The 10,507-nt window shown below is 40.0% G+C and overlaps 2 protein-coding genes across 2 annotated transcripts; both read left to right on the forward strand.

The window, feature by feature from the left end:
- The first annotated feature begins 915 nt into the window (after positions 1-915).
- LOC104422725 lies at positions 916-4,932 on the forward strand. The gene is made up of 5 exons (XM_010035139.3): positions 916-1,375; positions 1,560-1,641; positions 1,739-2,518; positions 3,243-3,503; positions 3,860-4,932. The coding sequence occupies exons 1-5, from the start codon at positions 967-969 to the stop codon at positions 4,017-4,019; spliced, it is 1,692 nt and encodes a 563-aa protein (XP_010033441.2). The 5' UTR covers positions 916-966; the 3' UTR covers positions 4,020-4,932.
- A 2,340-nt stretch (positions 4,933-7,272) lies between these two features.
- Positions 7,273-8,065, forward strand: LOC104422726 (dehydrin Xero 1). Its single transcript, XM_010035140.3, has 2 exons — positions 7,273-7,522; positions 7,597-8,065. Exons 1-2 carry the CDS (start codon positions 7,319-7,321, stop codon positions 7,804-7,806), a joined length of 414 nt encoding a protein of 137 aa, XP_010033442.2. The 5' UTR covers positions 7,273-7,318; the 3' UTR covers positions 7,807-8,065.
- Positions 8,066-10,507: the final 2,442 nt, after the last annotated feature.

The following is a 10,507-nucleotide window of genomic DNA, read 5'->3' on the forward strand; positions in this document are numbered from 1 at the left end:
AAATAATGAATTAGGTGTCTCGAAAATGTGCAATTAGCATCTAATCATCATTAAAGATAAAAGATGCATCTCAAAGGGGAAAAAAATAGCTTTACGTAGAGCTCATGGAAAGTGATTGTTCAAGGCAAAAAGTGCATAGGTGGGCCCTTGCTTTGTGCTACATTTTCAACATGGATATCAAACTTTTACTTTGTACGATCAAATTCTCTAATTCGTAACTTCTTTATTAATGAAGTAGCTTGATCTTTGATTTTGGTAAATCAAAGTTGATGCATGCATTAGTTGTGACTGAAAATTTGATGCAGAATAAATCATTGTTGCTACAAACGTTATGCCATTCGAATTGAAGAAACGATTATGTAAGACATGATTGAAGAAATTTTCATCCATTCGATAATTGTATCAATTATTGCAATAACATCGTATATTTCTCTATAGCAACAATCCATGTCATATTACTGGAATTAGGGGTTCTAAGGTGGAATTAAGAATCAGAGATCGAACCGATTGATCTTAGGACCAATAATTGGACCGACCATCAATTTGGTTTAATTCTGATTCCGGTTTCATGCAACTGGTTACTTTTTTTCTCCACTACTTGATGCCTTATATTATGAAGAAAAAAAGAGTATACATAGTCGGTCCAATTCCCCATTAGAATTTGAGAATCAGATTATAGGAACACCAATTCTACTCTTAGGAGCTGAGAATTGGATCAATAATTTTGGAAACCGGACCTAACCGCCCAGTCCAAGCATTTCTCGGTTCAAGTGGTCCGTTTTGCACACCCGTAATTGGATTTATGACGGAGGGACTTAATTGAATTTTTCTACAAATTTAGGGATTCGATCGCACATTCTGAAAATCACATTGAGAAAAAAGCCGCAAGCTCGAGGACTCCATCTCAAATCCTCGGCTCCATTTACAGTGCGCGCTCTTTTGAAGAAGCGCAGAACTGAACCAGAAATGTGCGGTGAAGCTCTAAACCCTAGAAAATGGCGGTTCACCTGGGAAGCCCAATCCCACCATCCCACCCTCAAGCTCCTCCTCTTCAACCCCGCCGCGCGCCCGGTCGATCAATGCGGCGACCTGAGAGTCCGGTCGGACCCCGCCCGGTCCGCCGTCGCCGTGAGCTTCACGGCCGGTTCCGGACGAGACGTCTCGCTTCTGGTCCCGGTCCCCAGGGTCCTGATCGACGGCGACTCCCCGGCGAGCTTCAGGGCGCTGGAGGATCACATCGAGGTGAAGCTCGCGCTCCTCCTCCCCGTCGATCACCCGGTGATGTCTAACCTCCACGCCGCGTTGGGTTTGTCCGACGATGGAGGAGGGGCGTTGCTGCTACCGGATGCTCCGAAGCCGCTCTCGACGGACTCCGGTAAGGTTACGGATCGTGTCGTGGTGTGCTGCTCCAAGGGCGGGTTCAGTTTCTTGATTTTTGCTCTTACGGGCCGCTGAACTGTACTGAATTTGAGTGTTTCTATCTGTTGGGGTTTGAGTTTGATTTTGTATTTGTCGGTGCTGGTTGATTGACGTATGTTGGTAATGCTTGTTCGGTGTAGATTTGGAGAAACTGTCCTCTAAGGGAAGTGTCGATTTTTACTGCAGAAGTTGCTCGGCTAAGCTGACCAGGAGTCCCATCAGGTTAAGCTTGTGTTCTTGTCTATGTAGGTGGATATGACGTGTGGAATGTATGAACTGTCATTTTTTGATTTTGTCCCTTTTTTCACCACACATCCAGCTGCTTTCTCGACTCACCATCGATCAATTGGCAAGAGGTAGCTGACAACTGGTTTGGGACTTGCTGTTGCTCATTTGGAGGTATAAGCGAGAAGCTAGTGTCTAGGTATGCAAGGTCCTATGCTCCTTCAAGAGGGAGATGCTTATTGACATCTAGAGCAGTCATTATTTGCAAAGATGATCTTATGAATTGTGAATGTCCAGAAGATGAAAGAAACCAAAGTTGTGAATATCGACCCCTATTGTCTAATGAAGATGGTTATCAGAGTAAAGTTCTGATGCATACTGGAAGTGATCATGCAACTGGGCTGACGCATGTTTGTGAAGGAAAACTGAAGTCTATGCATCTTAATGATGAGAATCTCCTTGAATGTGAAGCTGTTGGTGCTGATGGTGATGGATCTATTTTATATTGTGAATCACCAGGGTTGGATCTTACAAGAAATGAGACATCAGTCAATGGATGTTGTCTTCACACTAGTCATTCATTAAGCTCTGAGCATGAAGGCCGTGTGACGGATGCATCTGAAGATATGTGTAGACAACTGCCTCCAAGCCAGAGATATTTTCTGAATGGCTTTCTTGGAGATGTTTTCATGGCCAAATCTCACAATATTTCAACAGCTATTGAGTGGGTTGAATTTTCATGTCCCCAGTGTTCAGCGCTTCTTGGATCTTATCCTTGTGCCGACAGCTGTGCACCTGTTGACAATGGAGTGAGGTTCTATAAATGTTGTGTATCTACTAATATGCCAACCAAGGGACCAGATGACTTGTTCAAGTGAGCAATTAACACTTAAAATTTCCTTTATACTGAATATGGTTTTCTTTTTAATGATTTCCTATATTTATGTACTTCAATAGATCCCTAGGTAAACACACATGCCTATACACTTAGACCTATGGGAAGCAACCTAAGTTGTGTGATCGTACTCATTTCCTTCCATATCATTGCCAACATAGCTTAAATATGGTCTAATATTACTCAAATTTGATTGTTGAAATCAATTTGTTAAGACATGGGTTAGAGTATATTGCATCATTGTCTATGGGATCATATGCTCTTTATATACATGTGGTTTCCTTCCACTTATTAACTTAGGTTTTTGGGTTTGACATTCTAACATGTCAAATGGTGTTGGTTATTTATCAATCGTGTTCTTAAAGTGTCATATTGGGGTTTCTTAGTAAGAATTCTGGTGTCATATCAAGTTCAAATCATGCTTTTGTGTTGTATCAAGGATTGCCACCTCGTCTTAGACCCACCTGCAGCAAAATGTATGTCAGCACTCGTTAACATCATTCGAGGAAAATATTAACCTGTAAAGATAGATAGCAAATTGATTTAGAGAGAATGGAACTCTTCATGTGCACCACTGCCAGTGATCTTGGATCAGACACCTATGGCATGTTCTAAGTATATGTATGAACTAGGCCTCTGTTTCTTTGGCGGATTCATGTATCACGTTGTAACTCATGAGAGAATTCTTTTTCTTTGCTATCAGGGATTATACATTGGAGAGAATGTTCAGTGACCAGATTTTGGAAAGTGCAAAGGATGACCTATCCTTTCGTACAGTAGTTAGAGATATGAAGACTAAATCTCCAGTTCTTCAAATAATTCTTTTAAATCCAAATTGTTGGTTGTCTACTGGTTACTGCTTTGACATGGACAATCCTCCAGAGTCAACCACGAAGCTTATTCTTCAACCTGTGATTAAGGTGCTTTTCAATGACTGCAGGGACAATACATTGCTTAGCTCAAAGTAAGTTCATTTCTTGACTCATTCTCTTCACCGATCCTCCCTTTTCTTTGTGAGGCTTGAATTTTGTAAAAATTGATAGCATTATAAACTTCTTCCTTGTTTCAAGCAAGGTATTTTTATAGCTGAGCCATGTGGTTATTATACTACGAGACTTATCATGTTCCAATTAATATGAGCGACCAATATTTGCTCCAGTAGATAGGTTTGTTGGACGTTATTCTTCACATGGAATTCAGCAATTGTGTTCTATTTTTGTCTTCTGGCCTCCCAACAATCATATAGTATGTGTCAATAAAACTAAAGAATGTACAATAAAGGAAAGCTTTTTGAAGAAGGTGCAATGAACTCTTATGCAGGATGAGCGAAGAATGGGTTAGAACGCATTCAGCTGATGAAGTGTTCATGCTGATGCGTCAAATGGAAGCATTGATTGCTTGTCTTGTTTCAGCTAAAGACATATTTCCACCTTCAATGGTGTCTTTTGAGGGTTTAACTTTGTCACTTGTTCAGAGGTGACATGACTATGTGCTAAGCTTTTCATCTTCCGGGGGATCCTTTTGAGAATTTAGTGGATGAAATCAACTGAAGAATTATCGATCCTGATGAAACAGACAGGACTATATTTTCTCAATCTTGAATCCTGTTCATTTGCATTCGGAAGGAGCCTTCAGATTATCTTGTAGGCTGATGCTCCTTCTTTAGAAATGACTAGATTGATCCAGGGCTCCCCATTTGATTTATTTGTGTGCAAGAATCAGCAACTTAAACTTTAAAGTTCATCCATCTTTCTTACCGCTGCTGCTCTTAATGAGTAAAGAGAAGTTTGTGTGACAGTTGATGTTGACAAGAGCATTTGTTAGCCATCAGCCTGTTATTCTCCTTGCACTTGCTCCAATTAAAAGTATAGTCCAAATCTTCCTAATGGCTGATCCTTTGAGTGGCTGACCTGAAGCGCCTCTCCTTCGTCATGATTAATGAGGATGAAGAATGAAGCGAAGATGCAGAAGTTTTAGCTCTATCTCATCTCAAGATATACATTGAACTATTCATCTTTTTGTAAGACTGGGCTTAAGTTGTTATGTTCATCCTCTTGCATTTTTCAGATATATGCACTTTACAAGTTTGGTTGTACAGCTTTTTGTTGGTTGCAATGAGACGATGGCAACATGAAAATGATCTGCAAAGAGATGAATGTTTTAGATTTACAGGAGTCACGTATAAGGGGACTCTTCTCAGCGGTTTGGGTTGGTCTCCATTTCCTTTTGCAAATTTTCAAGTTTGTGTTTGTGGATGTGGTGGATCTCTCCATTCCCTGCTCTTGAAGCCATTGGACGGTGCTGGCTATTCAGACTTGTATCTGATGGTGTGGCTCGATTTTCATGCGATTCTTTTGCTGAGGAATGGCAAGAAACCTTGAGTTGCTCCTTCATTTTCACTCTACTGCTCGTCATTGGTTGGCCATGCATGGGACATCCCTGGATGTCGGCTTTTCTTTTTTCCTTTGCTCGAATACTATTGTCCTCTGTTTGTCCCGGCCACTGCCATGCAACTTTTTGGATTGCTTTAGTGCATTGAGAGTGGAGGAGAGACTGAGTAATAATTCCATTCCTTAGATGGACACGAGCTAGCCAGTAAGAGTGCTTCACGAGGTGGCGAAATGTTGGTGCATTTGATTGTTAGAAGTTCTTGCATTCTTGAAGATGGCCTTATGTTGTTACGGAAGTTGCCCTTTTCAAGTTAGAATACAGAATATGTTTTCTTTGCGTCTCCATTCATTTTGACACTAGCCATGCATCTGTCCTCAAGGTTAGCGTGACCAGTTTGCACAGATGTTCGGTGAACTTCAGTGCTCCAACAGGAGTGCTCAGAGATTAAAAACATTGTCAAAATCGGCTGAGGAACGTGGGGTCAAAACAAGAACTTTGCTTAAAGTCTGTCTGCATTCATATCGGTAAAAGCAAGAGTACATCCTCAGAGGTTTGCGGCAGACATCAGAAATTAACGGCAGTTCTAAGTTTTCGCGCATCATCATGAAAGGGGTAACCATCGTTATTTCATCCCAAGGGGGAGGATGCCATATCCTCTTGACCATGGTGTCTTTATTCCGGTCTTGTTTACCTTAAGGTCAAGAGAGAGTTTTTCTTTTCTCTCCCTTAGAAATACCTCCGAATTTTATGTCCCAAAGTTCAGATAAAGCACTTTTAGGACATACTTAGGTCCAAACCGTCGCATTGTTGTCTTTTGCTTTCTCTATATACCTCATGACACAAATCTTTTCACAAGCAATCGTAAGAGTTCCTAGGGAAACTATACACGATTTTACCTAACTTAATACAAAATGAATGTTATTTTCTCTGTGTATGCATATCATCCACCATATATATTATATTTATGTGCATAGATACGTAGAGAGATTGTCCAAAAAATCATAAACATACTGTACTTTTATCAATTCAGTCATAAACCCTTTCATTTTATCAATTAAATTATAAACCATTTGACAATTTGCTAATAAACCACTTTTGATTAGAAGTACTTGAATGACAATCATTTTACGTAACATGGTTGACACTAACGTGGATAATTTTTAGAATTTAGAATTTAGAATGATCTCTTTTCTATTTGTTTTTCATTTTTCTCTACCGATCGCCAAGCCTTGAGATGGCCCTCAACCGGCCAAAAGCAAGGATCGGCCAGGGGGGGTCCCCTCGCCATCTTTAAGCGAGACTTGCCCTCTCTGAAGGCCAAGGAGGGCTAGCCTTAGGGAACTTCATTGGCCTTGCTAGATCCGGCAAGGTCAGGCCTTGCTCCAAGCTAGTGAGGTGGGTGAGGATAGAGAAAAAATGAAAAGAAAAGAAAAAAAGATAATAAAAATATAAAAAAATTGTGCGCATTAGTAATTTCCTAATAAAATTAATCGGATGGTGAAAATGTTTAAGACTGAATTAGTAAAATTGAAAAGTTTACAAGAAAATTGAAAACTGCGTGCAATAGGTTTAGGTTTTTTTACAATTTTTCCAACGTATGTATAGATATGAGCTATCTGTTTCTACATCATCTATAAACCATGATGTAATTCGTAGCATATTTCCAATGAATGTAGATAATTTCGTAGAATATGACCATTGTTATTTTGATCTTTAAAATTAAAATCTCATGCCACTTACATCAAATCACAATGAAGTGCCGTCATACACTATTTATTTCACAAAAAATAAATAATTTTAATTTTTTTAAATAATCGTTTAGTTCTTTTAAAATAATTAGTCAATAAAAATATTTTTATTATCGACAATAATTTACACTTAAAACTTTTTATGGACGATGATAATATTTATAATTTATTAATATTTATAAGTAATACGAGTGGTTATCTTTTAAAATGTATTTTTTAAATTTATTAGATATTTCAACTTTTTCATCTGTTTGTACTAAAAGTCACTCAATCCAATATGAACACGTGTTTGAGCATCAGGAGACAGCGAGATCCCTATACAAATTCCCGAAGTCGTACGCGACGAAACGTGGAACGGCGGAAGTCGAATCAACGAAGAACGATAGCCTCTCCCTCTTCTCATCTCAAGCGGTCCATTTTCCTAAGGACACCATCGCACATCCCCAGCCCGCGCCACGTCCCTCGTCCTTGACACGTGTAATGCAGAGGCGCCCTCCACGCGAGCAAGGGGGCCACGTCTCTCCTCCTCTCCCTTCCGTCTTAAAGGCACTTCTTCACGTTTGCCGTCATCATCAGAGCCCGTCGCGTGTTCATTCGTGTAGGTTTGCAACCGAGCAGGGTCCCATACCAATTTGGAGACATGGCGCATTTCCAGAACCACTACGCCAGCCCGGCGGGCAGTCGGACCGACGAGTATGGCAACCCGATCCGTCCGGCGGACGAATACGGGAACCCAGTTTACCCGGGCACCGGGCACGGCGTCGGGGCGGAGCATGGCAAGGAGCACCACACTCTAGGCGGCATGCTCCGTCGCTCGGGAAGCTCCAGCTCTAGCTCTAGCTCCGTAAGTAATTTCCATGCATCTACTCTCGAATTATATACAGGGAACTCATACGCGATTCATTATTCCGAGAGCAGTCCGAGGACGATGGGCACGGAGGGAGGAGGAAGAAAGGGATCAAAGAGAAGATAAAGGAGAAGCTGCCGGGCCGCCATGACGACACGCCGTCCCACACCACCGCGAGCACCACGCCAACCGGTTACCATGCCACGGGGGAGCCGCACGAGAAGAAGGGGGTCATGGACAAGATCAAGGAGAAGCTCCCCGGCAGTCACCATCACCACTGAAATCGGATTCGACGGGACTCGACGAAGTCCGCGCGGAACCTTATCGCTTTCGACGATCGAGTTCGACACAGTAGAGATACCGAGACTCGTGTAATAATGCCCCGTTTGTACAGTACAGTCTGTTCTCGCGAGTAGCTCTCTTCCATGTGATCACATATGTAAGAGGTTCTGTCTTTATATTTAGGTGTCGTAAAGAGAATGATGTATCCTTTCCGTTCGCATCTGGGTCGAACTTTGTAGTGTATTTCTATTTTCTTTATCTATTGCGTGGGCTGAATCATCTTCCTTCCCTCCCTTAACAGACATAGTACTTTCACACAAGCGGTCTCATCGAACCCTAGGGTTTGCAGCCAAATCAGTTCTATCCTACAAACCAGATCGGAACGCATGAAAAACAGGTTTGGTAATCAAAAACAGGTCTGGTAATAAGTTCTTATTAGAACTAGTTCGGAACAAGAGCCAAATTTTGGAACTGGCTGTAACTAGTCCAAAAATAGGTTCGGGTGAATACTCATTTGGGAACCAAATGGACTGCGCTATTTTGGAATAAGCCATATAAGTTAAAAAAGCTAAAACTCTAATTTATTTTTTCCCTAAAAATTAACCTTAGCATTCCTTCGGCGATTGTCTTTTCTCAAAACTCCTCGTCGGTCTTTTCTCTCCCCTTAATGATGGATGAATAGCAAATGGAGTTTTAAAATTTATGTTTCATGTTATGTGTTTAAACTTTTTTATCATTTATAATTGTTTATAATTGCACGTGATTGCATATTCATCCAATTCATCTTATGGATTTTATTCATTTTTAGGATGATGAATATTCATCCAAATCTTATGGAGTTTTATAATTTATATTTTATGTTATGTGTTTAAACCTTTTTATCATTTATAGTGTAGAATTGGAATAGAGTAGATTGACCAAAAAAAAAAAAAAAAATCTTATGGATGGCTGTTTTTGGTGGATTAGGATTCTTGTTGTTCATATTTTACTTTGAATCATTTCATTATTCATAACTTCATATGATTTTGCTTTTGCTGTAAAAAATGAATCAAAAAATAAAAAAAAATAAAAATATAATCGATAAAACAAGTTACTAGGTAAACACTAGATCAAAAGAATAGACCAAAAGAATGGGTTCCAAAACCGGTTTTAAGCAAACAGGATAGGTTTTAGAGTTCAAAAATTGGAAACCGGTTATAATAAGCTAGATTTCAATTTCTAGCTCTAGAATTGATCTTGAAACCAATCACCCCTCATTTGCGTAACCTATGAGTCAAATGATTAATAACACTACTCTTATGTATAACACTACTCGTATTTACATAAGAGTACAGAACAAATAATTGTATAAACACTTACTATCAGTTTAAACAATCATATTTTTATATCATCCGAAGCAGAGGATGTTATTATCACGACAAATTTAGGGCAACCACCATCTTTAGCGCATCCATGGGGGTCTTTCCGATGATTTCGTTTCAAGCACGGGCCGTTCGGGTCTATATGCCACGGTCAGTGCTTCCGGCACCGGTGGAAGTCCCTCCTCTTTGTGTATATATCGAAGTAGTGGAAGTGACCGCGCCACTCGAAGCTGCAGAAGAAGAGCGTGGGCCGAATACTTTGGGCCAGAACGTGTGGGTTGGGTTGGATCCGATGGACGCCAATGTCGTCGTCTCTCGACTTGCAGTGCACGGTGAGCACGGCTCCTCCTGGCAAGTTGTTGATGATCTGGACGTGGAGTTTGGGTCATCGCAAAAACCCTAGAATGAGCATGAACAGCACCAAGAATTTGAGTTTTAATGTCTTTTTAGCCTTCCTTTCGACCATGACATCAGAATCATGCTTGGGACGATTTGATTTATAGAGGAATTAAATTACAAACTAGGAAAGGGCTTTGGACCAAAAAAAGGCAAAAAGAAAAAAAGGGCGTGATCATCTTTTAAAAAGTCATTTAAATTTTATAAATAATCGTGGATTTAATTTATTTTTGGCTTCAGTCAGAAGAAACTCCAATCTCTCTTCTCCTAAATTTGCTTTTAATTAGTGTTTTCTTCGGTTATAAACTTTTTGCAAGACTGATAGCACAATTAATTAACGGTTTGAAGTTTCTGCGACCCTTTAATCCAAATGGGTTTTGACTTTTGAGAAGTCATCGACATTGAAGGTGGGGGACTGAACTTGGATAAAAATTGGAAAGAAAAAAAAAACCAAAAAAGCACTTAAAATACTTTCAACTTTTCTTTCAAATAATTGTTCAAAGTGAATATTATTTCAAATAAAAATATGAAATATAATTACTTTCCCAAACAAAGACTTGAAATAGTTATGACATTTTCAAATAAGGGTCTGATTTTGCCAACTAGTAGAATAGTTTGGCGCATTTTCATCAAAGGCAATTTTAATTTTAATAAATTAGATTAAAAATTAAAAAAGATATTTTTTTTTTATAAGTAAAAATACAAGTATCACCCCATCACCGGTAAGATGGCAATAATGGTCAATAGGATTGCTGGCTCCTTGACGAGGACTAATGACCATCACCAACTAGAGGCAAAAGCCTCTTCTAGATCACGACTCTTGCCTAAAGTCACGGTCCTCTCCTGATTCTAGCGAGGGTTGCTAACCCTCCCCAGGCACCACCGATGACCTTGTTGCCCCATTGGCAATTGGGTGGCAGCCATAGGTGAAGAGCCTATGTAT

The sequence above is a fragment of the Eucalyptus grandis genome, chromosome 10, assembly GCF_016545825.1.
Source record: "Eucalyptus grandis isolate ANBG69807.140 chromosome 10, ASM1654582v1, whole genome shotgun sequence".
Classification (NCBI taxonomy): domain Eukaryota; kingdom Viridiplantae; phylum Streptophyta; class Magnoliopsida; order Myrtales; family Myrtaceae; genus Eucalyptus; species Eucalyptus grandis.